Source organism: Simochromis diagramma, unplaced genomic scaffold (assembly GCF_900408965.1).
Source record: "Simochromis diagramma unplaced genomic scaffold, fSimDia1.1 OVJJ01000685.1, whole genome shotgun sequence".
Taxonomy (NCBI): Eukaryota; Metazoa; Chordata; class Actinopteri; order Cichliformes; family Cichlidae; genus Simochromis; species Simochromis diagramma.
Window position 1 is genome coordinate 9,818,798 of NW_024387477.1, and position 27,211 is coordinate 9,846,008.

At 43.0% G+C, this 27,211-nt stretch overlaps 3 protein-coding genes across 5 annotated transcripts in view; 2 read left to right on the forward strand and 1 right to left on the reverse strand.

Annotated features, from left to right (window-relative positions):
• The first annotated feature begins 550 nt into the window (after window positions 1-550).
• On the forward strand, window positions 551-7,614 carry LOC120724259 (myozenin-2-like). 2 transcript variants are annotated; one of them, XM_040016361.1, is made up of 6 exons: window positions 551-697; window positions 2,498-2,591; window positions 4,526-4,674; window positions 4,924-5,077; window positions 5,665-5,848; window positions 6,619-7,614. In XM_040016361.1, the coding sequence occupies exons 2-6, from the start codon at window positions 2,510-2,512 to the stop codon at window positions 6,800-6,802; spliced, it is 753 nt and encodes a 250-aa protein (XP_039872295.1). In that variant the 5' UTR covers window positions 551-697; window positions 2,498-2,509; the 3' UTR covers window positions 6,803-7,614. The 2 variants fall into 2 exon arrangements, with proteins under 2 accessions (XP_039872295.1, XP_039872296.1); XM_040016362.1 differs by having other exon boundaries at window positions 555-697; window positions 4,924-5,005.
• rbm22 (RNA binding motif protein 22) lies at window positions 7,225-13,028 on the reverse strand. The gene is made up of 11 exons (XM_040016359.1): window positions 12,881-13,028; window positions 11,705-11,758; window positions 11,569-11,598; window positions 11,295-11,427; window positions 11,096-11,196; window positions 10,722-10,894; window positions 10,386-10,586; window positions 9,359-9,523; window positions 8,896-8,984; window positions 8,069-8,197; window positions 7,225-7,917 (listed from the first exon to the last, which is right to left on the reverse strand). The coding sequence occupies exons 1-11, from the start codon at window positions 12,932-12,934 to the stop codon at window positions 7,763-7,765; spliced, it is 1,284 nt and encodes a 427-aa protein (XP_039872293.1). The 5' UTR covers window positions 12,935-13,028; the 3' UTR covers window positions 7,225-7,762.
• The window catches only part of LOC120724255 (bifunctional heparan sulfate N-deacetylase/N-sulfotransferase 1-like), a 52,881-nt gene continuing 38,016 nt past the window's right edge, over window positions 12,347-27,211 (forward strand). Inside the window, exon 1 of one of the 2 annotated variants that reach the window (XM_040016357.1) lies at window positions 12,347-12,633. The gene's annotated coding sequence lies outside the window, so the exon portion shown is untranslated. Of the gene's footprint in view, window positions 12,634-14,835; window positions 15,501-27,211 lie in introns of those variants that run through there. The other variant, XM_040016358.1, reaches the window with a different exon arrangement.

The following is a 27,211-nucleotide window of genomic DNA, read 5'->3' on the forward strand; positions in this document are numbered from 1 at the left end:
GGCATCCAAAAATAAAGTTAAAGGTCATTACGCATTGTGCAAGGCAAAAAGTATTTATGCAGAAGTCACTATTGGAGTTTCTCTGCAGTTGGTAAACCAACAAATAAATTAAATCCAGATAGTAAAAGTATTGCATGGTTGCTTACTGTGATCATTTACACAGCCGAATAACTCAGCTAAAGGTCTCCCACCTCTAGAAACTCAAAGAACAACCAAACTAGATTCAGAGCCACAACCTCGGATCAGTCCTGAAGCTCTTTCTCCAAAACCGCGTTCTAGTGTCCAAGTTTGCAACAGGGGAGGCTGGGTGCTTGGCCTCAGTGCGCAAGTGTCTGGACAGCTGCTGTCATCAAACACACACGCTGAAGGGATCCGATTTTTATCATCACAGAAGCTTGAGGTCAGGATGTAAATCTTTGTGCTCGTCCCTTTCCCTAAATCGCTAGTGCCACCCCTCCTCCTCAAATACTCCCTCGATCCATCCTCGCCCTCTTACCCCTCTGCTAAAATAAACTCAGTGAGGTAAGCACTGGAGGCATCTTGGGATGAGTTTTATACAGACTGCTCCCTCTGTGCTGAGGAGTGTCAGAGTGGAGCGTGGAAGCATCCCAGCAACAGTAAAAGAACAAACCACACAAACACCCCAACCAGCTCCAACACCCGGCAAACAGGCAGGCAGCAGAAGCAAGAGAAGCAGGTAAGGACTAAAATAAGGGGAGTGCAAACCTTTGTATGATCCAAATAAGGAGTGACATAAGACACAGGATTCATAAATGACTGTTTATCAGAAGCATGACTGAACAGCTAAGTGAATATTTTTATTTTCATTGTAAAGAAGTAATCTGCCCGTTTTGTTTAGACCCATGAGGTTATAACGCATGACCGGAGTACGTGTGTACCAAAAAAAATAAAAAATCTGCAGAATATACATTTTTTTCAAAGAAAGTTGGGCCGCCTTTTTAAAAAAGAGTATGGTGATGCAGTGCAAATCATCATTGACTATATGTATGTGAAATGAGAGCAGATTAAATGTAAACACTGACATGATTTTATTAATTTTTAACTTTGTTTTGACAAAAACTGTTTTTTATACTGTTTTTATACTGTTTTTTGTTTTTTTGGTTGGTTGGTTGGTTGGGTTTTTTTTTTTACTTTTCTACAGGCGACAGACAGCCTGTAAGAGTTTGAGGACTTTATTGACCAAGTTTATTATTTTCTTGTACTCACTTGATATACGATTTCAGCTACTTAACGGTTTGCGGTCTCCCTTGTCATAATTTGGGTTTCATGGTGCACCAAACACTCTCAGTGACTGACAGGCCCGGACTGCAGGCACCCAAGTTTAGAGCCCAGAGTCTTTAACTTTACAGTCATGATCTTATGAATATGGTTTAGTTTTAGTAAAATAATTAAGACCTTCTCTTTTCGTAATTTTGCCTCTGTGCACCACCACAGTGGATTTATGATCAGACAGTCATGTGACTATAGTGTAGCCTTTAGGCTTTAATTTGAGGGGTTTAAAAAAATACATGAACTCTTAGGGAATCACAGGCGTTTTTAAACACAGTCCCGCATTTTCAGAGGATCATAAGTAATTGGATTTTGATTTACAAGCAGGTTCTTGACCAGGTGAGGCCTATCTCTGTTGTTATTCTGTGGCAAATTAAATATTAAAGATCTGAAGTAGCCAAATCAGTACAATTGGTATTTTCTTAAAATAGACAATCCTTATATTTGTATGTATGTTACTTTGCCCAATTATTTTTGAGGACTGTTTATAAAATTGGCTGCGATTCCTTGAAAGTTAATGCCATACTTTTATAGAACCCCTTGAATTAAAGTTTAACACTTGCACTTCAATCACATCTTGACTGTGTGATTTCAAATCTATTTTGGTGTACAGAGACACAGCTACAAGCGTTGTGTCATTGTCCAAATATTTATGAACCCAACTGTATGTTCCGATGCCTGTGTATAACGTTCAGCATCAATAATGCCTCTCCAGATTTGCATAATATGGATAGTCTCTGCAAATTGCAGGTAGGTGCTTTCCAGCTCTAAGCTGGATAGTCCCTTTCTTTTTTAGTCCACAGGATGCAGAGAATTTGTGCAAGAAGTTGTTTATAATCCATCTGACCAAAAGATAATTCTCTACTTAACATATTCTGTATGGATTAATCTTAAGTTTCTCGTTTAAGAAATTGGTTTTCGATCTTTTGTAATTTTTTGCAATCTGTATTTCTTACATTTTACACAGAATCCAAACATTTTTCTTTAAGTACTGGGTTACATTGCTAAGGATTTGTGGCATATGGGTGAGGGGTGGCATAGCTAAGTTTTATCAACATCAGTGATATAAAAATATCTAATTATAAAATGTCACTAAATCAGAAGCAGTAAAAATTATTTAGAGTTAAAAAGATTCTGTGTTTATGTTATATGGGAAAAATTACACATTAGCCCTTATACTGATGATGAAAATGTATGTGTTCCTTAGAGGAAGCTGTGAATGATGATGCAGTCAGACGTGAATCACATGACTAAGCAGAGGTTGTTGCAGACTAAGGGTCTGTCTAAGGAAGTCAGGGGAGGTAAGTGTATTTTAGATGCTTTGTTTTATTACTGCCTATGTCAGGACATCAGGAAATAGAACTGACATATGTGTACAAAACATTTGCATTTTAGTTTCAATGCTTTTATGCACGTTGGTCTACTTCTTCTTTTAGTTGGTCCATTTAGATCATCTACCTTTATCCCATTATCTCTCACAGAGGCTCTCTGCATGTCCTCTGTATGTGTTTTCTTTTTCTCGTGCCTCTATATTCAGCATCATTTCTCCACTATCCCTCTTCTATAGGACTCATTTCTAATCTTGTACATCCTGGTCACTCCCAATGAAAGTCTTAACATCTTCAGCACCACCTTCTGTCTTTTTGTCAGAGACACCATCTCCAAACCATACCTCATAGCAGGTCTCACTACCATCTTAAAAACCTTCCCTTTCCCTTCTGTCACAAATCCACCCCTAACACTCATCTCCACCCACTCCACCCTGTCTGCACTCTCTTCTTCACCTCTCTTGTGCACTGTCCATTGCTTTGGATCACCCCAGATATTTAAACTCATCCACCTTTACTGCATACACTCCTTGCATCTTCACCTTTCCACCTCTGTCCCTCTCATTCACACTCATGATTTCTGTCTTGCTTCTACTGACTTTCATTCCTCTTCTCTCCAGAGCATACCTCCGCATCTCCAGGCTCTCTCCCATCTGTTTGCTATTCTCACTACAGATGTCTTCTGCAAACATCATAGTCCACAAAAGTGTCCAATCTCATTTGTCAGCCCGTCCATTCAATTCAATTCAATAAAACTCTATTGATCCTGAAGGTTGACCCCGAAGGAAATTGGGTTAAGGCTGCAGACCTTTGCCAGCGACGTTTTTTTTTTTTTTCCATCAATCATTGCAAAAAGGAAGGGGCTGAAAGTAATCCCACTCCCACCTTGAACCCTTCTGTCACTCCTACCACACACTTCACCAATCTCTCACTGTTCTCATGCAGGTCTTGTATCACCCTCACATACTTCTCTTCTACTCTTAACTTCTTCATGCAGGATCACAGTTCCTCATATTCCACAAAATAACGTGTGGATATGAGCCCATGTCCCGTGTGACATATAGCATATCTGGGACCAACAGATTGAACTGAGCCAAACATCAGCACATGCTAGCCCACTGCCTGGAGAGAAATGAACTGTAGTATACCGAAATCCCCTGAAGGCCAAAATGCTGTTGAAATTCTCTGCACATTCCAGTGGGGACCATCCCATTTGCACTGTTTGTTTTCCAGTTTTGGCCACCAGCTACGCTTTGAAACTAAGTCTCCTAAACTCAGCAAAATGTGACTCCCACCACTGAATTTTACACAAGCTGATCAAAGACAGCTCCTCCAGGATGGCACATGCCCAAACCTCCCCAAACACTTATCATGTGCAAGTAAGAGAGCCGCTCTTACACAAGTCTTTCATCCAAAGAGCCTATTTATATGCCGGTTACCCATGCAACCTTGGACCACAACAGACATTACACACCTCTTGACATCACCTTGAGGCTATTTGAGACCCTCCACAGTGCCGGGATATCACACAAGAAGAGACCCTGAGCAAAAGCTCTGAGGATACCAACTAAGTGAGGCTTCCCATGCTTTTACTTTTATATATAAGTCCCTCTCAGCTGTTTAATGTTGACAGAAATAAGAGGACCAGAGGGAACTTTATGATTTGCCAAAGGTCCTTAATAGCCTGTTGTTACTGCCCTTCTCCTTCCAAACGTCTGCAAGTTGCTGCCATCATTAATTAGCACCAACAGCTAAAAGTATTTATGGAGGGTCAAATCCACGCTGCCTCACTGCACAAAATCTTGAAGCAAATTATTTTCTGTAGTATGAGCTGTAACTTAAAAAATGCCACGTGTAATCAGTTTTAAAAACGTGAGTATCTCTTTGTGTATCCTGTTTTGCACAAGGTTTGAACCTGGGGAAGAAGATTAGCGTTCCAAAAGACGTGATGATGGAGGAGCTCAACCTTCTCTCTAATCGGGGTTCTCGCATGTTTCAGGAGAGACAGAAGAGGGCTGAGAGATTCACAGTAGAGAGTGCTGCCAACACCAGTAATGTAAGAAAGTGAGAGATTAGGAAACTGTTTCTCATGTGTATGCTCTCTTGTAACAGCTTAGTGTGCTACATGGATCAAACAGTTACGATTAATAGCAAAAAAGCATTTTCTTGGCCCTTGTGCAGTGTATTTGTAGTACAGCAAGAGGCCACTTTACCTCACATCATGAAGAATTACTACCATATCAACATCACAACAAGGAAACTTGTTAGGAAAGTAATAAGTAAATTAACCCAGTATCTTTCCTAGGTTTATGCGGAGCCCATTCCTACCCAGCAAGTCATCCAAGAGGTGCAGGCAGGAAAAGAGAACCAGGCTTTCTCCATCCCTGGTAAGCATAGCCTGGTCATGAACCTTCAGAAGACTGTAGCAAAGAAGGGCAGTCCTGATGTCCTGGCTCCAGGTAATACACGACAATGAAAGGAGTGCCAAGGACTGCCAAAAGCACAAGCCATGAGACTTGCTCGTTGCAATGCCAGTGCCTGGATAGAGGAAACGCTTGAGCAATGCATGGTCATTGTAGCACACTCTGGTTTGCAAGTGCTCACCTTTGTTTTGGAAATGCATCGGGCACATGGATTTGTTTGATGGTTATTGGTGCCAGGAGAGTTGGCAGTTTGTAGAAAGCAATTAAGTGTGAGCATCTTTGCCGAGTGCTGTTGTGTGTTTGCCCCAACAGAAGGCACCGCTTACACTCTGACTGACAGTGAGATAAGCACTGTTTATTATCAGGGATTCACACTGAGATCTAATTACTGTAGTTCCTATTTCCTATTGACAGGGGTGATATCAAACATATTCATATTAGATCTGTGTCTGCTTTAATAAGGAGAGCTTTTATGATTTTTATCTAGTGGGTTTTGAGTTTTTTTTAGTTGAGCTCATTTACATAGAATTTAGCACACACTCACAAATGAAGTCAAACTTTTCTCTTTGCCCAAAGCGGTGTGCTATTTTTAGCCGCTGATACTACATTTTTGCTCATGTCAGGGTATTCTGGCCCTCTGAAGGAAATTCCTCGTGAGAAGTTCAACACAACGGTAATCCCCAAATCCTACTGCTCACCATGGATGGAAGCTTTGGGAGACAATGAGGAGCTCCTGAACACCCTCAATACTCAGCTGCCCCAGCCCCCACAAAGACTACAGGCTTCCAACTACAGGTGCTTCAACAGGTAAATCTGCCCTTTCACACCAAATAAATCAAAAAGTGGTAAATCTTAGTCTGTTAGAAGCCCACAGTTCTACAAATAGTCCCACAGATGACCTCACCACCTTATCCATCACTATCATATCTTCCCGTCGGCTCCGCTCCATGTTTCCATGGTTTGAAAATTAATCCAGTGTCTGGCTTGCACTTCCTTAGGAGTGACGTATCTGTGATGGCTATTTTGAACACTGGCTCTTGAAAAACGATCTACTGAGGGGTTGCAAGCTTTTAAATGGCCCCACAGGACAAACCAGCACACGAAAGAGAATCACGTTTCTCATGGCACACAAGGAATTGCATCACACAAGCGAGGGCAGGACAAAGGTTACGCTTGGGCAGACGGATAAACGGAGAATATATGAAAGACCAACTGGCTTTACTCACTTGAAGGTGTCAGATAAATAAATTCTGACAGCCAGGTTGAAACTGAAGCCAATGTGGAAGGATCTTTTTACACACTTACAGTTATTATGAAGGCTTAATTAAATCTGAACTCTTAACAGTGAGAGCAACAGTGTGAGTAAAGGAGTCAAGTTCACCCCCAATGCCTGTTAGGGTTTTTTTTTTTAACCGTTAAAAGAGCCTTCTGTTTAGAGCAGGGACTTCCAAATTCATATTAGGTATCATGTGAAAGACACCCGCTTTAAAGGGAAGGAGTGTAAGCTAACACTTCTAGGTAATGTTCCACCATAAAGTGTTTACTTAACCACTAAAAGACTCTTCTTTGTTTCTCAGATCTCCAATGCCATTTGGGGGCGCTGTGGCAAGCAAACGGGTGATCCCGGTGATCAGCTTTGAGGCTGTAGAATCCCAGCAACTTCCTGGCATCGCTCTGGACCGCATGTGTCGTCGCCCCAACTTCAACAGAGCACCCAGGGGATGGGGACCCGATTACTGCCCTGAATCTAATGAACTATGAAGAGAAGCTGACAGACTAAAAGAAGCTAAAGACTGAAACTCTGGCCTATGATCGCTCTTCTCCTCCTACAAAGACGAACCCTCTGTTAATCCTAAAGCACCGCAGGGGAGAAGAAGAAGAAAAAAAGTACTCCTGCATGATATACAAAGTGGTTTTCTACTGCCGAGTGGATTGATGAGCTGAGGCGAACTCCCAAGTTCATTACACACTCAGTCAAGTCCAGGACAATGCTGCCACAGGCTGATCAGTCCTACCTATTGTTCCTGTTTGTCACCTCGAGCAGTATCTGATCCCATCAATGTCTCAATGTCTGCCTTCCCTCTCCTTTCCCTTCACTCTGCAGCTTTACATCTTCTCTATTAATCAGAAGCTGCCATACACTGTTATACAAGTAATGATGAATAATGCACACAGAGACGATGGATGGAAAAAGTTAGCCGTTTTAATGACAAATGAAAACAATATTCAAAGAAAGCCTTACAATAAAGTAAGTCAGATGATGTCAAATAAAAAAGTCAACTGAAATGAACAGAATCTAACTGCACGTTATACTACACACAATGTGACAAATACAAGTTTAACCTAAGGAAAAACATTTTATATATACACACAATGGTTCCTACCACAGGAGGTGAAACCCGTGTGGTCAGCGCTCTTGTTTTTAAAGTCTTTTAAAACGTTAGGCTCCGGTGTTCAGATGCCGTTTTGGCTACTTTTTGACAACTTGCAAGATCCTGGTTGTCGTCTCTCCAGACACAGATGGTGCTTCTTCACATCATTCACTGCTCTGCAGGTGGAGTATTTAAAAAAAACATAACAAAAAAACCCAACGGTTTTCTATGCGATGTCCTGCTCCCAGACGTTGCCTTTGGGTTCACCGCCAGTTTGCAATGTGTCCTGACCAGGTTGAAAACAAGGAGAAGAGCGACATCTAATAACAGCACGACTTCCCTCCGACCGCTAATCGCCATGACGTGCTCCATGTGCAGCATGGGCACCCATGCGCTGAGGATCCTGAGAGGGGTAGTGGATTTGACCTGGAGGTCTCATGCTCATTGGAGGGGGCATAGGCGGGGCCATAGGACCCATGTGGTGAAACATTGGAGGGCCAAAGCCTAAGGGAGCAAAGGAAATAAACATGCTAAGTATCTACAATTACAAACTGTGTACACCTATGTAAGTGACTAAACCAAGACTGATGGCTTTTTAAAATTTTATTTTCATAAACTATACTATAAAATACACATTAATAAGTCATAATTTTACCTGGAGGAGGTGGATTGATGCCTGGAGGTGGGGGTAATGCAATGTTCATGACAGCAGGAGAGGAGCTGGGGTCAAGGTTGAAGTAGTTAGCAGGAGGCTCTTCATCTAGAGCTGGCGGTGGGGGCAGAGCTAGTGCAAAGAAGAGCAAAGTTTTAGAAACTAAACAGGAAATGGCAACAGGCCAGCAAGATGTTTTTATGTCCGATTTTGCCAAATTAGCCCAATTCTACATGCACAGATTTCATATTAATTGAGAGTTTGTAAAACAACAAATAAGAATTAGATGCAGACATCAAACAGCATGCAACAGCTCGCTTTCTCCTCTGCTCGCTGTGTCTGACAGCTGAACCTGAGCTGCAGTACATACGCAGTCACAGCAGATGAAGTGTCCGTTCCACTTGGATTCACATGAAATCTGCAAATGTGGCAACTTCCTCCAAGGTTGTGTGGAGCTGCACACAATCTTATTTGTGCTCTAAAGTGCAACTACCTTGAAACACTGAAAAAAAAGGAACGGCAGACTCTTTGCTTTACTCCAAAAGTCACATTCACTCAGCTTTTTTTCCCCTCTGCAGTGACTCTATTCCCCACCAGTGTCAGTACAGAACTGAAGGTTTAAGGGAGAAAAGCTAAAACGACTGGTGTGGGACAGATGATGAACTGAATAGCTCAGTATAAGATAAATAAGGAACATTTTCAACCCTGAATCAAGCACAGCTGAAATCCTGCCCATACACACCTACCACAAATGCTCAGCGCCGCAAGAACGACTCTAAATGTTCTTCATGCACACACACACACACATCCTCACACTCTTCCAGACTCACCTCCAGGCAGTCCAGGTACAGGATCAAGTCTGGTACCCATCTCACTGACACCATCTTTGATTCCCTCCTTTCCTCTTGCTGCCTGGGACCTAAATGGGCACACAGCACAAGTCAGACAATGACTAATGGCACTGCAACATTCACCATCCAGGACAAAAACAATTTTAAGCCTCCTGCCTGACATAATTTGATTAAACTCTTTCTACATTTCCACTTTGAGTCAAGCATTATGTCAGGGCATTACCTTTAAACATGGCAAATTATCACTTTTAAAATTTACATCTTTACCTAAATGGCTCTCCTTGGTGGGGGTTTATGGGAGTTAAGCTTATAAATCAGATTGCAAAATGATGTTTTGTAATTTACATTGTTATGAACCCCCTTTAATGGATTCAGTACCTTCTGGTGTTGCTCTTAATATTCACAAAGCTGGACAATGTTTAACTTTTGATCGGATTCTTACCTTCCCCACTTGACAGTGAGTCTTCGTCCGTTAATAATGAGTTTGTTGAAGGACTTTTCAGCAGCCGTTTCAGCCGACTGCCGCGTGGCAAACTGGATGAAAGCGCACTGCTGCCTTTGGACTATGGTAATGGTTCGGATTTCACCAAACTGGTAGAAGTGACTCCTGCAATGACACAGATAAGAGATCATCATACACAAAATAGTGAAATAAAAATACTGCAACACAGCAAAATTTACAAAGTAAGTAGAAATAACAATATCCGCTTGTGGCTGTAACCCTCTAGCCGGCAACAACAGCTGTCTAGCCTAATAATACATGTAGCGGAAGCTTTAGAAGAGTTTATTAAGCAGGCACGAAAGATAAGTGTTACCAATTTAGAATCTGACCAAACGTGACATATGACCACAATCTCTTCTTCTTTTCCTGACTTATTTCTTTGAGTAAAACTCAGCAAATTGCTCTCGTAGAACATCCCATCAGCATTTTGTATTACTGCCAAACGCCCTTGCTTATGCATCGCGGAGAAGGAACAAATATACACATGCTACGATCATTACAGTGTAATGCTATGATACATTATATTGTGACAACATTCTATTCTGACACTGCACCGCTCAATTGAACTGTCAAATGTACAACAATAAACGACTGTGGGATTTCTATAAAATATTCCTATAGGCCATATAAATGTTGGCACTCACAGGGCCCTAGGCAATGTTTATACAAAGTTTCATCAAGATTAGTGCACTTGTGTTGGAGGCAATAAGGAGCATACAAAGATACATACGCTATGATCATTTTAGTATAATTAGACATTTGTATTTTGTATTATTCTAACCAGCTCATCTTTGTTTGTGCCTGATTTAAATAGTGATGAGAGAGATAAGATAGGAATGGAACAGATGGATGAACAGACAGCCAAAAACACAATGCCTCCAGCCACGGCTGTCCCAGGCATCAAGGCATAACAATAAATTATCACACCAAGCTGTAAAAGAGGTCATTATGAAACAGAAATGCTTACTTGAGGTCTCCATCTGTAACAGTGTCTCCCAACCCCCCGATGTAGAGAGTGGTGATGGATTTGTCCTCTGGTGGGTCCAGTCGGGGCATAGTTGAAGCCCGCTTTAGTAATTTGTCAGCCACTGGGTCATTGATGCCATAGTAACGATCCTTTATGTTTTGGTCTGCTAGAGGGTCATCAGGATCTGTGGGCTTCTCATGCCTGTGTAAAGAGGGCAACAGAAAAACAATAAATATGATATGAAACTTCAACTAACCCATAGCGATGTCTTAATATATGTGAGCTGATATCAAAAGAAAGAATCAGCTCCATGGAGACTAGCATCATGGCACTCACCTGTAGGGACATTCCTCCCCTCTCTTACACTCTCCCTTGACCCAGAAGGAGCAGATGTGTGGCCGGTTCCTCTTGTAATATGGTGTGGTCCGAGCCAACTTCAGCAACATATCACTAGAACTTGGAGCCTTACCAAGCTGGCCCACTGGCCGAGTGCCATCGGAATTGGCTATCTGTAAACAAAAAAGTCCAGAGAGGCATGATGGATGGGAAATCTCTCTTATGTTTGCTTGAAAAAAACCACTGGATCAGACATTGGACCAGTAAAGACTGTTATCACTGTGCAAGCATAACAACTTAAAAAATAAACAAACCCAAAACAAACAAACAAAAAAAAAAAAAAATCATACTGCAGTCATGAGAAAGGAGCTTACCTCTCTCTCCATGTTCTGTGTGTAGTACTCTTTATTCACATCTGACCGAGGAACCTCATCTTTAACGGAGAGTCCAGTGTCTCGGACTTGGATAGGCAAACCTGTCAAACACAAGATACGACAGGAGGGTTACGCTCAGAACTATATAAATGAGGGGCTCATGAAATCTGCACAGCGACAAAACCCAGAGGAGACTCACCATACTCCAGGTCCAGCAGACATGTCTGACAAACATTTTTCATTTTACTGCAGGTCTGACAGACTTCTGTCTTTTTGAAACGCATCCGTGTTCCTGGACACCATCGGAACACTGTAAAGGGCCGAGCACAGATCTGATAGGCGGAGAGCGACGTATTAGAATAGAATAGCCCTTTATTGTCATGCATCAAAAAGGCCTGTACAATGTGGGCTAAATATGTACAATTTAAACAGTTAAGGCACCCCCCCCAAACAAAAACAAAAAAAAAACATACCTTGCATTCTTTCCCATATTTTTCCTTGGTCTGTAAAACAAAGCATGACCATATTTGGACTTGCACATTTGCTGGTATTAACACTACAAGCAAATAGTTTTGAATTTGCTATGAAGGCACAGGGATGCTCACTCACCATACGAATGTAAGGATTTTCTCCTAAACATGTCTGACACAAAATTGGAAAATCCTGAGAAAGAAGAACCGTGAAAATCAAGCACTGTAATCTTCGGTTTATCCAACAATCCCTTGAATTAAGTTATTCAACAGACCGACTTGGCTCCCCATCTCTGCTTCACCTTCTGCTGTGAGCACCTTGGCACATGTACAGGTAAGACTGAATACAAGTCGTGCTATGGGACCTATATTTTGCCATCTGTTAAAGGATGCTGTTTCAGTCCAAGTGCTGGGTGCTGAAAACGGCCTTGCCCTAATCCGTCTCACAGACAGCATCAGCCAAACATCTAAATATAGGCAGATCTTATGGCTGAAGCGTCATCTACATAATCTAGGGTTGCAAAGTTTATAGTCTAGCATCTTAACAAAACCAACATTGGATAAATGCCCTGTGGTGTCATAGCTCAATAAGGGAAACTGATTTGTTGCCTTATAGGGTAAGTAATGTTTAGGCAGGTCACAAACACGTTTTTTGTTTCCAACTAAGGACTGGTCTGTTTGTGACCTTATATAACAATCAGTCGCTGTTGAATTTACCCAGTAGTGTAAAAATTTTATTTTTAGACTAAATTTTCTCTAATATTTTCACAACACCGCTGTCAAACCTGCCTAACAAGAAGGTTCGTTTTTTCAGTGTCACTTAGAGCGGTTCCACCCAGGATGATGTGGCTTTTTTCGTTTCCTCATATTCATTTATATAAGCAAATTTTCACCCGCCTACCATCGTTTTAGCATTGTTAGCCTGCTAGTGCTGGCCTTTATAGGTGCAGCCAGTTAACTATCACACAGCGCAGGGTTAGGTTACGTTAGCAATCATAGCTGTAAGCTCAGTCACTGCCGTTTTTACTACACTCTATAATATGGTCTCGTTGGATCCAGTGGAAAAAGGTATGTTCCATGAACTAATGTAAAATATCGAAAGCAATAATGTACACAGGTGAGCTAACGAAGCTAGCAGCCACGCTTCTACAACTAGCTACCGCTAGCTAGCGGAAGGCTAACTATCAAGAAAACTGACTAGTTTAATAAAAAGCTAGCGTGTTTCGCGATTATATTAACTCGTGAAATGAAACGTAACATAATGTGCGTCAATCATTGAAACCACTCGGCAACATATAACCTCAATAAAACGTACCGCGTCTTCCCAGTTCTGTCTGTTGTAAGTGTTGGAGCCTAGGGAAGTCGCCATTTTGCAGACTGTGGATCAACCGGAACGGGTTGCCAGGTCTGTGCGTGAAAAACCACCCCAATAGCCAATCAAAACTGGCGCCCACATCAGCCAACGCTGGTAGCGGTACAGGCAGCGGCTGGCAGAGAGTACCTGTAAGTGGATGACATGTGAACTAGAACCAGTTTGCTGGGATATGTAAACATGTATACAACTGCTTAATTCATGTATGCATTGTTTCTTTTCAAAAATGAATTTGTATTTATAGATGTACATGTAAGTTCCTTCGAAATGTGTCTACTTAACCAATAATATTTATCCTGCAGCATTTTAACTGTAGCCCAGTTCCGGGAAAACTGCAGAACTGGCAACCCTGCAGACCTCGCTCTACACTGGGCGAAAGGCGACACATTTTTAAATTGACTATTGTTTTTACTTTTAAGTCTAGGATGTGTTCTATCAGGAGTCAGTTTGAGGATGTGTTTAGTTTAGCGGGATGTGGGAATCTTGTGTAGTCTGCGAGACTACAAAAGCCCACAATGCACCGCGGGCCAGATAGCCACGTTTCACCTAAGGATGTCGCTCTATTTCAAGAAACTATCAGGTTTACGATAAAATAAAATGGGAAAGTAAATATCAGAGAATAACCGTGAGTATAGTAGAAATACTAACCCCGACTCGTCCATCTGCACCTTGGGTGTAAACCTGAGTGTGTTTTTGTTGTGTGCTTTTCCCTTTGGCTCTATGACACGAACTGTTAATTGTGAAGGTGTATAATATTAATTTACCCCAAAAACAGAAAACGCAACTGGTGTTTTTTTGAGTATGTCTTAAAAAATCAGTGACCTAATATGATATCGCTTACAGCCTGTGGGGAGGTTTAAAATGACTTTAATGCTTTATTTGCTTAACTGAGGTGCTGATACAGAGATATTTGTTGTAAACAAAGGCTGCAAAGTGCTATTTCCGGAGACAGGGAAAAACAGGAGACAGACAGACTGCTTGGTTGATGTTTGAGAGCTTGTGTAAGCCAATTGTGTCCTCGACACACACACACACACACGCACGCACGCACGCACACATAGTTTGTCTATCCACCTGCTCTGATTCAGGTCAGGGTGTCTTTGCGGTGTGAAACTCCAATTAGTGGGCCAAAGGATGTTGAAGATTACAGATGGCAACTAAGTCCCTAATGTTTATTTAAGGTCAGAGAGGTTGTGGAGTCAGAGGGCAGGGATTAGATGGAGGTCTGGAGCACTGGCAGCATGCAGCTGCCCTTTAGCAAGTCAAAATGAAGCGTCTGGGATTCTTTATGATCACCTCCAAGTGGAAAATCCCCATGTTGTCCTATTTCTTTTGATCTCTTACTTAGATTTAGGATTTCAAGTATAAACTGGTTGAATTCTATCAGATAGGTGGCTCCGTTTGTTAATGATTGAGGGTTTGAGTAATCATATTTACATAATAGGGGAGCAGAAATTTCCACTGGCCTTGTCCTGTTGTTTTTCTTCAAACGGGGTGAACAGGCAGTCTCTTGCCCTATAGCAGAACAAAGCAAACCTTTTGGGCACAGCCCTTTTGTCCTAATGAGTTTTCTGACCCTTTCTCCTTGATCATGTGAGTCAGTTGTTTTGAAGGACGGCTTTGTCTCGGATTAACCGGCCTGTAATTAAAATCACCAACTGCAAGAGTCACAAGGTCAGAGGACGTGTAGGTGTGCTGCCGCATCTCAGATGCTTCGTGTTACAGAGCTGCTTCAAGAAGTCATTGCCTTGATACTGTGTGAATCTGTTTGGCACATGACATGACAGACAGTTGGTTGTTATTTAGGCTATTATGGACCGTCGTCACCAGTTTTATTGCAGATGATTCAAAGATATTGATGTTTGCTGTGAAATGTTTTGTATTATTAAGCATCACCAAGAATATGGTTGCAAATACAAGTATTCCATTAGACATATCCTTCACAAGATAATGAAAATACTGTAGTGTGAAAGGATAACTGTAGTAATGCAGTGATAAAGCCACTATGACTCAACACTGTGTAAGTGATTCTTATAAGGAAACAGAGACTGATGCAAAACCGGTTAAATGACCTAAATGTTGGCTCCTTGTGCGCATAGCATTCCTTTCCCTCAACTACCCATTTTCCAAAAAAAATATCAAAAACTTTTAAGTGCAATTGTAATAGTTTTCGACAAACGTGGAAGCACAAGAAGACAAATAATCTCCGCATTGTCGATCAGGGACGCTCCCGCAATAATCTCCTGCAGGAACAAGATCGCACAGTGATTTCTTTGAGGAGTTCTGTAGCTTGCATGCATGCATGCGCATATCAGAAGGAGGAAAAATGCGCCGCGCTGGCGCCTCCTGACGACAGTTATGGGCTACTGCCTGTGCACAGAGCTGCAGGAGAGAGGGTCTTTCTCACATTTCCCGATTTCTCCCAGCCGAGTCCGCTCTGCCCGCTTCCACATCACGGCCGACAGCAAACCGAGACGACGTGAGCCCGGCGCGCTTAAATCACCACATTCAACCCGGTCGGCCTCGTGTGCACAACATCCGTGCGTCGTCACATACGGACAAGGTGAGTGAAAATCGACACGACCGCACGGAGCGTCGCGGTGTTTTTGCTATTTGGTAGGCGACCGAAAGCCTCGTCGCTCGGTCTCCCCAGGCCAGGCTAGTTGTCTGGCGCAGACGGAGATGAGGCCAGTTTTTTTTCGGCCTGATCTCCCTCTCTTTCTCTCTCTGCCCACTAGCTGGGAACATAAAGCCCCGGCGTTGTTATTATGGTGGCGGCCCCTCGGCACAGATTTCACGCTCGTCCACGTAGCAGCGGTGATCGAGGGGCTAACGTTATTGTCGTGGAGCGCGTCGGGTGGAAGTTTGTGCTCAGGATAGAACCGCTCCGTGATTTTCACGGGAATTCCTTTATCGAGGGGGACCAGACGGCACAGCTCGGCACCGAGCAGAACTGCTTTCTACAACTTTGTGGCTCAGTGTGCACGGTGTTAGGAAATTATCGCCCTCCCATAAGTTTGCGCTATCCGGCCGCAGTGTTAACAGCAGACCTGTTACAGTGCTGTGGTTAAAAAGGCGAATGATAGTGTGCGTAAAATAACAGATTTATGCGAGTGTCTGCTGCGCGTGGCAGAGGTGGACAAAAGATTAGCACGGGAGTGTAACTAGTGCTTTAATATGACTTCATTTGATTTAGGTGATCATATTTTTTTCTTGAAACTTGCTTGTTAAAAGCTGTTATTATGGGATTTATCAGATACCTGTAGGAGTCATCTAAATGCTGGTGTTTGTTTATTGATTTTTCTAATTTACTAACTGTTTACAACTAATAATGTGAAGCTGATTAGGTCAAATTATTAACCAGATGAGGGTTTTTTTGTATTCTGAGAAAGTGGGACATTTTCAAATGCACGAGAAAGGCACCCGGTTCTGATATGTTTACATGTGGCTTGGTGGTTGTTGTAAAAGGGCTCCAGCCATGCACAGAAGGAAGGCTCAGATACGATTTGTGTCTTCTCTCTGTGAGCCTGCTTTGTTGCTCTTGTCTGGCGTAAAATAGAGCAAATGCATGCCTCCACCAAGCACCGCATCCGTTAAAAACTATAAACACTTAAAAAAAAAAAAAAAAAGAAAAGAGAGAAAAAAGGGGGGTAGGCAGTCCAGACCTGCCTGAAATCTGTTGCCTTGGGGCGTTGGAGCATGGAAGTGTGCACCTCAAGTGACTAAGAGATTACTAAAGAACAGTGACTCACGCTCAGAATGTATTTGGCAAAGTCACAAGGACTTTCCCTGCATTTTGCCTCAGCTGCAGAGCAAATTTTTGCAAGTGAAAAGCAGTGCCCTGCTGATTTTATGTATCAAGAGATTCATTTGACCATTGCTTAACTTTTTTTTCTTTTCCTTTTTTGCTATTTCCAAGCCATGTGTTGTTTATCAAATGTCCCACCCTGCATCTGTGGAGAGAGAGAGAGAAAAAAAGTGGGGCTTATTCCATTTTCAGATTATATTTTTTTAAGGAGTGAGGTTGCTGTCATTTGTTTGTCAAAATTTTGTGGAAAGCCGGATCCTAAGTTGCGTTCTATTTATCCGTGCCAACTGTTTGTCTGGTTGTTCTAACCCTCCATCTGACTGCTCCCACTGGCTGCCAACCATGCTGTGATCTAGCGCTTTCAGCTGATGAAGGCTGCCACTGCTGCCGCATCCATTTGATCATATATCAACATCTTTTCACTTAGATATACCTGTGAAACAGCGCAGCAGGGCTACAATGCCTACACGCGCGCACACACACACATACACGCAGGTTGATAAAATAGCGCGGGTATGATGCTGTATGACAGATCGCGTCACCGAGGCGCGTCTTGAGCGTTTATCAGAATGAGGCATGATCACAGGCAGTATGTCATTGTAGATTTTAAGGTTTTAACAGGGAACAGAGGGAGATCGGCTGTCGATCAGAGGCTCCAGCCCTTCGTCGTTGCTTATCTCATTGTAGAGGTGGATGTAAATTTAATTGTAAGCAGTAACTATCATCACATTTAAAGCTATGTGCAGTAATTGTTGGGAGCTGCAGGGCCCAACAACTTGCCAGCGCTTGTATTTTTCCATGTCACTGCTCCTTGTAGCTCCACTCTGTGTGTGGGGGGCAGACCTCTCTTTAGTGTGAGGCCGAAGCCAGGCATCTTTCCAAACTCAACTCCCCCCCCAACAACCCTCAACCTTCTCTGCTGGTTATAAGCACTGCTTTGTGCCACAGAGCTGCTCCCTATGGTTTTTATTCACATATTACTACAACACCACTAGCTCCACAAGATACTGGAATCTGCAATTGGACGTAAACCCAGCTAGAGCCTGCTGTCTGACAGACAAAGTCAGATGTTCCCTCATTAAAATGAAGCTTTTGGATTAATAAGCCAGAGTTCGAGAGGCAGATTGCGCCACTGTAGCCTCTAAAAAGTAGATTGCGTTTAAGTGTCTTTTCTGTCCCGGAATGTGGAGGTGGCATTTTTGGGCTTAGGCTGGGCTAGCATGAGGCGTATTGGAGAGCAGGAGTAAAGTAAATACATTTCAGACAGCGCAGCACAACCGAGTATTAGCAAATGATCCGATATCATCTGTAATCCTCGGGAAAACCTGGAGAGTTGTCTTTGAATGGCGCTAGCGTCCATCCAGACAGTTGGCAGGCGGTAGGGTTGTCCACATGTGTGAGTGGCTGGCGAGGCTAGCTGAATGCTACAGTATGCAGGCAGATCAGATTACTGAACGATTAGCCATGGCCTCCCATCCCCGGCCCGGGGAAATGATTTTCCACTGTCATAATTCCCTAGACTGAATTACGCCGGCCAGTGACTCAGAGATACTCCGTACTACCAGCCCAAGTACCGCATGGTATAACTGTTGCTCTCTGGGGAGGGGGAGATATGTTGTGACCCTTGTTGCACCAGAGCACAAAATAGTTTTTTTTTTCTATTTGAATTTCATTAAGAGCTCCGGGACCTGCTTTCATGCACAGATGGCAGTGTGACCTGGCTTCAACTTTGGTTGCACAAAAGGTAGAGTTCAGCGTGGTGTTTACTCTTTAGCTGGCAGTGTGACGCAAAGGAGGAAAACTGCCCTCAATACAATAAACTGTTCCTCTATTGTGATGCGTGCTAGGCTGATCGGCGATGAGGCAGTGCGAATCAAGCTGGCCTCTAGTGGAATTTTACTGAATGGAAAGCGGAGGGGGTTGGGGGAGGAGGGTGGAAGAGAGCCGCTGGTGGAGGTAGGACCATGTTTCCGAGGTGCATACCCCCTGAGGCAGGAATCCGATACATTCCAAAGGATCCTGTATCCAGACAAATAATGGTAACTGGGGTGTTGTGTTTCATCAAATGACACATGACTGGAGTGTAAGTGCTGGGAAATTAAGACCTATGTCATGGGCTTCGAGGTAGCCGGCTCTGGTTGCCTGAGGGGTCAGAATGTATGCCAGAAAAGCAAGACAGGTCATGAGATATGGCAGGGAACAGGGTTTTTTTTTATCACACCCATTTCCCCTTACCACTGCTAAGATAGAGACATTTACATCTCTTTAGGCCATTTAGTTGACATGCTCATCCAGAAAAAGATACAATGAATGAATGACGTAGTAGGAAAAACATCAGTTGTCTTTAGTACATTAAACTCAATTGTGCTCTGATTAGGCCCACAGCGGGAGTTACACTGAACAAAGATTGGCTGTTAAATTGCTTCTAATGAATAACAAAAGAGCCTCGCTTGGCTACCCTCTGTGTAAATTTTGATAAGAAGCTGTTTCTCAGGTCCATGGGCTTCTGAATATTGCGTGACCTTGCTCTTCGTACGGGTTTTTACATCTTCACTTTCCTCCAGATCAACAGCACTAAATCAATGGGTTTAATTTTCTACTTCGAGTGGAGAGTTTTCGTGCTCTCCAGCCCCTAAGCTAAAGGCTATTTATACTGCAGACAGAGAAAAAGTATCTTGTTTTATTTAGTGGTCAAAAAACAAGCTGTCGGGTGTTAATGGACTTCACCTCAGCCTTTCCGGTGGACCCTCGGGGTACTGCGCGTTCGTACGCTCGGCGAGGGAGCTCTCGGCACAGGCCTGTTAATGAAGCCATTTTCAGAGATGGAGAGATGCCGTAATGGGAACGCACCACTTCACCGCCGGATATTTTAACCCCCCCATCCTCATCATAAGTGCTATCAGTCATCGGATATGATTAGATTTTTTTCCCTCCTTTGTCCATTTAGATGTTTGGTTTGCTCTTTTTTTTTTTCCAACTGAGTTAGAGATCTGTCAGTGATTTGTCTCGGTGTTGCTTTAAGAAATGCTTTTAACGCATCCAGGTATTTTAAATTTTAAGCCCGTCTTACATATTACACTAGAAATCAATGATGATTATATTTTAAACTATAGGTTTGGTGCTTAAAGCTCATTTACATGAACTTTGAGGGAAGATAGGTAACGGTAGTTGGCGTGGTGGTGGAGGCGGGGATGAGGGTGGTTGTGTTTATTCAGTTGCCGTGGCCCCGGCCGTGTGTGACTGCACTACGCATACCACAAACATACTCTCACCTACTGTCGAACTGGCATGTGTGCACGCTCTCACGCATGCATGTCTCAGTCTGTATACAGTTTAGTTGCAAATAGCATCCATCCCTTACTCTAAATAGAAAAGTTCATCTATTTGCATGTATGTCACTGAGGAACAGGCAGTAGGAGAATTTAAGGTTTAAGCGGAATTTTGCAAGATTTGCAAAATTGCATAACTAATAACTAGTAAATTGTTAAGCAGTGCCATATACCAAATATACATTTGACCACTGCTTTTCATGCATGTGAATATAATATGGGGCACCACTTAATAATTACACTTTTTTAAAATTAATCTAATGATTGTTTTTTAATAAGTCAATTAATATAACAGTTGTTCCAAAGGTTAATATGTATTTCCCCACCTGAATACTGCATGTCAGTTATTTAATCTTCACCTAATTTCACTACCTGCCCTGTTAGCACATTAATAATAATACTATTATATTAGCCCTAATAAATAGGACGCCTAATTAGAAAAGTACTGGTGCTGAAATTCAAAAGTATTGCTGTGACACATTGATTAACTGAATTACTTTACGTTACAGCAGCCCTCTCCTTGATTTATATTTAATTTTTTTTTTTACTCTGATGATTGTTGTCATAACCAAATTGTTATGACATAGATTAATTTCATTAGTCGGAGTAATGTGCAGTTAAAATAATCTGTGGGCAAGGGAAATAACAGAAATGATTTACATCCTCTACCAACAGTCGTTCATTCAGGCCATTTTCTCGAAATCAATTTTAACGCGTCTGCTACTAACAGAAGGGTTTCTCGTGTTTATAATCGTAATGTACCGTGCTTGGATGAGGACACAAAGTAAACAATACTGTGTCTTGCGCTTGCTGCAGTCTTGACAAAGCACTCTTGGATGCTTTTTCTTCAAGTGCCTGCGCGTAGCAGTCGTACTTGTGATAAGCCATTTTCAATTTGCAGTGCTTGTAGAGCGTCACGTTGTTGGGTCTCTGTCTTAGTACTCACTATAAGTGATCATGGGGGAGTTTAAGCTGCAGCTTGTTCTCCACTGGAATGCATTGTCCGGGCTTTGATTGCGTTGATTACTTGCACCACCCCTAATGTAGTCTCATGCTGTCATTATAAAGTACTTCCCTTTTATGTTTGTCTGACTACAGGCTATGGAAACTACTTCAGTCTCTGCATTGCATTGTTTTGGGTCCCAGTAATCCACCCACCAAGTGTGAAACAGACTCAATGAAGTAGCTTTCACAAAAAGCAAAGACCACACGTGTCACACAAGTACAAGCTCCATCATTTTTTTCTTAATCATGAAGTGAGAATAAATTTAGTATAACCTTTCCAAATTCGGGAATACTACGGACTACAGCTGCTAACATGCGCACAAATTGTGACCTTCACAAAAGGAGGTGTAGCAGGTTGCATTAGATGTACTTAAGCGTACCAATTTACAGATAAATGACAGTGTAATCAGTGTCTGTACTGTATTTTGCAGTGCTCAGGCCTGTGTTCATGCTGTTTGACGGCTCTTCCTCGAGCCTAAACAAGATCACAGCTTTGACCTCACGCTGTCAGGCAACCCGTGTTCTCTGTTTGCCAACTCGAGTTTATGTTTACAGCGCTGTCACGATGAGCCGTGATACTGTGAAAAAAAAAAAAAAAAAAAAAAAAGCAGGCAGTGAACACCTACGCAAAGTCAGGTAGAGGTTTTAGTTTTCCTTTGTTAGCCTGTAATGATAGTTGTTGTTCGTTGGGACGGCAATACAACATAAGAGCAGGCAGATCTGTGGCACGCTCTTTTCTGTTCTCCGTCCAGTTGCTTGAGAGTCGACCGCGCCAGAGTGGTGGCATCCCACCAGGACTGCATTGACTTTTGTAGGGCATCTGGTGCCCAGTGCCCCTGTTCTCTTCTCTTTCCCTCTCCCCCGTCTCTTGGCCCCAAAGCAGACGATTTTACCACATCACAGCAAGTCATCTGGTGTCCAGTCGGCTCCCATCTGCGAGTGTATTTGACTTCAGAGCAAACAAAACATTCTAGCATGCAAACGGCCGCTAATACATCTAAACAGCTCGGTCCCGCTTTCTTCCTCCCCCTTCATCTTTGTTTGGAAACTGTGAGTCATCCTCAGGGTTATGGGTCATCTCCATATCAGTTCATAAAATCATACCGAGACACTGAGAATACAGCGCTACAAAGTGACCGCAGCTGATGACACGCCTCTTTTCCATTTTGAATTGCTGAGGTGGAAAGAATTGTGACGGTGTCGACCCCAGGTTTAGCTTCTGGCAGCTCCGCGCGTACCCCTCCACTGATCCGAGGCGGTGCCACGTCTGCCTAGCCTGCTGTCTCTCATTCATCCTGGGTGGCAGAGAGATATGCGTCTGCCTGTGTGTGTGTAGCTGTCTCTGTCTGTGCAGGACAGGTGTTGGCGGAGGTTGGTCCAGACACAGCTGGGGTACCTAGACAGAAGGACGGCTGGAGACTGCAAATGACAGCAGGATGAATGAGCTTTGTTTTGCAAGGTTTTTGGCCAGTTTTTATTCAAAGGGCGCAGCTTCGAGAGGGGTCAGTTGTGACAGTCAGGCGGCGTAACGGCTGGCCGCTCTCAGCGGAAAGCGTACGGCAGCGAGCGTTCGGTCCTTGCAGAGAGGCTGGGAGGCTTGTTTGGGTAAAGAAACCAAACTGAAGGAACTTTAGTGGGGTGTGCGAGCCTGAAAACACAAACACAACCCTACCCCCTCTGTGGAGTGTTAAGTGCCCGGATATGTTTGGTGAATGGGACACAGGTGTCTGGGCCGGGCTGTATGTGCCTGGCCAGAGGTCTGTGTTTGTTTTCTCTTAGTAATGGCCTCCAACTCTCTGCTGCAGCTTGACCGAGCTCATTGGCTCTCAGTGGGCCGAGATGGAACCTCCCCCCTTCCCTTTTCCCCCCCTCTAAACCGTAGGACTGAGTAGTGGATGAAATAGAGTCAAGAATCTGATAATGATATTCATGACGGGGATCCTGTGAATATACATTGAGCAAGCCTGGCACTTTTTTTTCACCTTTATTCTTTCCTTTATCCCTCCAATGCCTCTGATCTGCCCCAGCAAAGCAGGCATTTGAAGTTGTGAAGGCTCAGGCTTTTGTGTCGAGTCCTCAAAGTGCTTATGTGACAGGTAGAGCAGAGCTGCAGGGGAGTAATGTGACTCCACTATACGGTCCAAAACCTCCCCATTCGCCATCTTCCACACCCTTGTTTCCCATTTTCTTCCCGCACGCCGGCTTCATCCCCGTACTGACGTCACTTTGCTGAGCTTCCCTTTGTTGAGTGCTAGCCCAAAGGTGCAGTTCAGGCTTTGAGGAAAACACACACACACATATACACTGCTGCCACAACTCTATGCTGTGTCTCCCCTGGGAGTGCAACAGGGTGAGGTAATGACTTGTTAACCCCTCAGTCACCTCCGTGTTTAGCCGTGATAGCGTCAGGAGTGGCAGCTATCATCACCCTCATCTGATTGTTTGAGTAACCCCTTGGTCTTTAGTTGGCCGCGCCCCAGCGCTGGTTTATGATAACCATAGAGTTCATGTCTGGCCTACATAACAGTCTCCCAGTTTCTTGCCCGCCCCTCCGCTTTCCTCCAACTCTGCTCTCGTTTCTCCCTGCCACCCTCTGTGCCATTGTCTCTGGTGCCTTCTCCTGAGTGCCCTGTTTTATTTCTTTATTTCACTCATCTTTATAAATTCCAGAATCCATTTCTTTTGCCCCCGGGCACAGTGGGTGATGGCTGGAGAAAGTGTAGCAAATTAAATTTTGTATCCCTATTTTTTTTTCTCCCAGGACATTGTTAGGATGGAACAGCAGAAAGAGAAACAACAGCTTGAAAAGCTAGAGGAAAAAGCCCATTTCCCATGCATTACTGTCTCTGTCCTTAGGGTCAAGGATGGAGTAACACCAACACCTCTATCACTTTTTTTTCTTTCTCTCTCTTTAATTTTCCTTTTTTAGTTCGCTCTTACTGCTGGTGTTCGCTCTCATGCGGCCTAACCTGAAGGTCTCTCTGCTCTCGCTACCGCCGCTAACACAATCTGACCCAGTTTATTAGTTTGGGTCTAGTAAATCATTAATCGAGGTTATCTAACTGTTCCTGTAATGATTCCGCCTGGACTCGCGTGTCAGAGCCTCTCTGTGTTTGTAACCAATCAAGCTCTACCCTCACGGTTCTTGCTTGCACACATTTGTACTTTATCATAACCATCGAGCAAAAAAAAAAAAAAGCATCGTCCCTCAAGCTAGACTATATGTTTAATAGGTGTGCTGTGCACTGTAATATGTCATTGTGTCAGAGCACAATACGAGGACTAAGTGCACTGAATGCAAATTAATCTTGTGGGATGGCAGCAGCTGAATAGAGTGCGGTTTTGGGGAAGGGAGGGACAGAAGAAGGGCTAACAGTGGCGACAGAGAAGAGAGGGAGAGAAGAGAGCATGTGAGAAGGAGGAGGAGGGGGGGAGTGGGATGTAGTCATCGCCAGGCCCATTCATCATGCAGTGCCTGCTGGGATGCGCTGGGGTCAGTCCCGCACAACACAATTACAGCCTGTTCTGGTGTGTTGTGCTCGGCTTCACTGTGTTCCGACTGAGTTCTGTTGTCTTTTGTTAGATTTCCTCTGTTCCGATGCGCTCGTCTTCCTCCCTTTGCATGTTTTCGCTTCTCTGCTCTTTTCTGTCCCGTCCTGTTCAGTGGCAGATTTCCCATTTTCTTTCTTCTTCTGTTACATATTTTTGAACCTGCTGCTCAAGTTGTCACCACAGCAGTTCTTTGAGCTGAACATCTCAATTAGCTACACATTTGTTGTGTTTTGTTTCATTGAGCCTTAAACTCAAATTTGTCTTTCTGTGTCTGTTTTCCTTTTTAAATAAATTGCTATGTTTTTGTTGGTGCGGTGTAGCTCGTGTCTTCCGTGTCTCGAGCTTCCTTTAACCACTTGAATTGCAGCCACTAGCTTGATTCATGTGATTGACAGGCCTGGCTAGCATGGGGGAGTGAGATGCTAGTAACCATGTTGTTTACCCTGCCTGCCTGACAGACTTCTCTGAGCCTACAGATGTTTTCAAAAAGCCCGACATGTGTTCTGTGTACTCTTATGTCAGTTGGAAGCATGTCTGATCATGAGGATGCCTCAGTCTTTTTGTCCCTGTTTTCCATGCAGGGAAAAAGTTTTTCAGAAGGTCCAAATGTTTCATAAAAAACATTGTGCAAGGATATTTTTGCTTATTTATGCTCACTGGCCCCTTTATTACCAGGTCGGGACCCCTTTTTTTCTTTCAGAATTGCTTCAGTTCTTCATGACACAGATTCAACAAGGTGCTGGAACTTTCCTCAGAGATTTTCCATATTGACACGATAACATCACGCAATTGCTGCAAATTTGTTGGCTGCTAGTGATGTGTCGGTCGCGAACGAAATGGCTCTTAGAGCCGGCTCTTTGACGTAAACGACGCGAGCCGGCTCCTTATCGCGAGCCGTGGGTTTTTTTCTTCTTCTTTCTCTCACCCTCTCTCTCACACTTTTTTTCCGCTTCACTCCGCACGCCAGTCTTGTGCTTTGCGCTGGGCAGAGGGGGGAGGGACGGTAGTTACACTGGCAGTAGCACAGGAACAGAGCGGGAGGGAGAGAGAGAAAGAGAACCAGGGACAACATCACATTAGAAAGGTATAGTAATCATCCACAGCTATTTTCAGTTGCGGATGATAAAGGATTCAGAAAGTTTATTCATGCAGGCCCATATGACAGAGAATATGCATGTTCTTTTTGTTTTCATATTTTAATTTATATTTCATTGTGTTGTGGTTTGCAGTGTTTTGTGTTGTTTCACTTTAAATTTGTTTAAAAGGAAAAAGCGGAACATTTATATAGTTAAAAGTTGAACTGTGACTTGTTGGTTTTTGTTTTATATGATTTATTTATTACATTTTATGTGGAGTGAATAAATAAAAGTATATTTACGGTGGCCCCTACAGACAAAGCACGTACAAACTTCAAATCACGTACGAACTCTGAAGCACGTAAAAACTCCAAAACACGTAAATACTCCAGAAGCACGTACAAACTCTGATGCACGTACAAAACACAACAGAAGTGCTCCAGGATGCTATGGGCAGTGTTGAGCTTTTGTTACCTAGTGGCTACACAAGCCAGGAAGTACCAACGACCGGATTTGGTGTGTGGTAGTAACAGGTAAATGAACATTTTTTTTAAATTATTTGAATATATATGAGTGCTTGTGTATAAATACACAAACCATACACATATGCTTTCAATTGTGTAATTTAAGTGATCTAGGAAGCTCTGATTTGGAAGTTCAGTTAACTCTAGGAATGTGTTTTGGAGTTTGTACGTGCTTTGTCTCTAGGGGCCACCACATATAAAACCACTTTTTTTTACATTAGTAATTCCTTTTGTGCACAATTTTATATTATTGTTAATAATAAGTTAATTAAAGCAACAAATCAACCTGAAGAGCCGGTTCGGAGCCGAAAGAGCCGGCTCTTTTTAGTGAGCCGAGCCAAAAGAGCCAGTTTTCTAAAAAGAGCCGGAAATCCCATCACTATTGGCTGCACATCCTTGATGCTAATCTCCTGTTCTGCCACATCCCAAAGGTGCTCTATTGGATTGAGATCTAGTGACTATAACGCTGTTTGAGTACAGTGAATCCGTTATTGTGTTCAAGAAACCAGTTTGACATGATTTGAGATTTGTAAAGTGGTGCGTTATACTGCTGGAAGCAGTTATTTGAAGATGGGTTATATTTGCGCTCAGCAAACTTCCTGTTTTATATGTTACAACCAATTGTGTTGAGTCCTCTCGATTTGTGGTCATTGACAAAGGCTCATTCAGACCGATTGCAACATGTTGGCAATCTGCAATATACAACTTTTTGCAGAAAGGTTGCCTCTTATCAGGCGACCTCTGCAATCATTTTGCGATTAAACGTGGCTGTAATTGTGCAGCACCCTTAAGGTCTGGGTAACCATTCAATCACCACAATTTGCAATCAGTCGGAGAATGTGGGGAAACAATCAATATAATCACCAGACATCCACTTTTTATATTTTTTTAATTATTTTTTTTAGTGCAAGCAGGTTCCTGTCCCATTTACCCCTCATGCGACTGAGCCATTCACTTGCTCTGAATTAAGAGGTAGCTTA

What these genes read in the sequence shown, in the direction of transcription:
- LOC120724259 (XM_040016361.1), top strand. Translation starts at nt 2,510, where the DNA reads ATGATGATGCAGTCAGACGTGAATCACATGACTAAGCAGAGGTTGTTG. An exon ending in GTGCTGCCAACACCAGTAAT is followed by an intron (nt 4,675 to 4,923) that starts GTAAGAAAGTGA and finishes TATCTTTCCTAG; the next exon opens with GTTTATGCGGAGCCCATTCC. An exon ending in AACTACAGGTGCTTCAACAG is followed by an intron (nt 5,849 to 6,618) that starts GTAAATCTGCCC and finishes TTTGTTTCTCAG; the next exon opens with ATCTCCAATGCCATTTGGGG.
- rbm22 (XM_040016359.1), bottom strand. Translation starts at nt 12,934, where the DNA reads ATGGCGACTTCCCTAGGCTCCAACACTTACAACAGACAGAACTGGGAA. An exon ending in TCTGCTGGACCTGGAGTATG is followed by an intron (nt 11,197 to 11,294) that starts GTGAGTCTCCTC and finishes TGTGTTTGACAG; the next exon opens with GTTTGCCTATCCAAGTCCGA. An exon ending in CTCACTGTCAAGTGGGGAAG is followed by an intron (nt 8,985 to 9,358) that starts GTAAGAATCCGA and finishes GTGCCCATTTAG; the next exon opens with GTCCCAGGCAGCAAGAGGAA.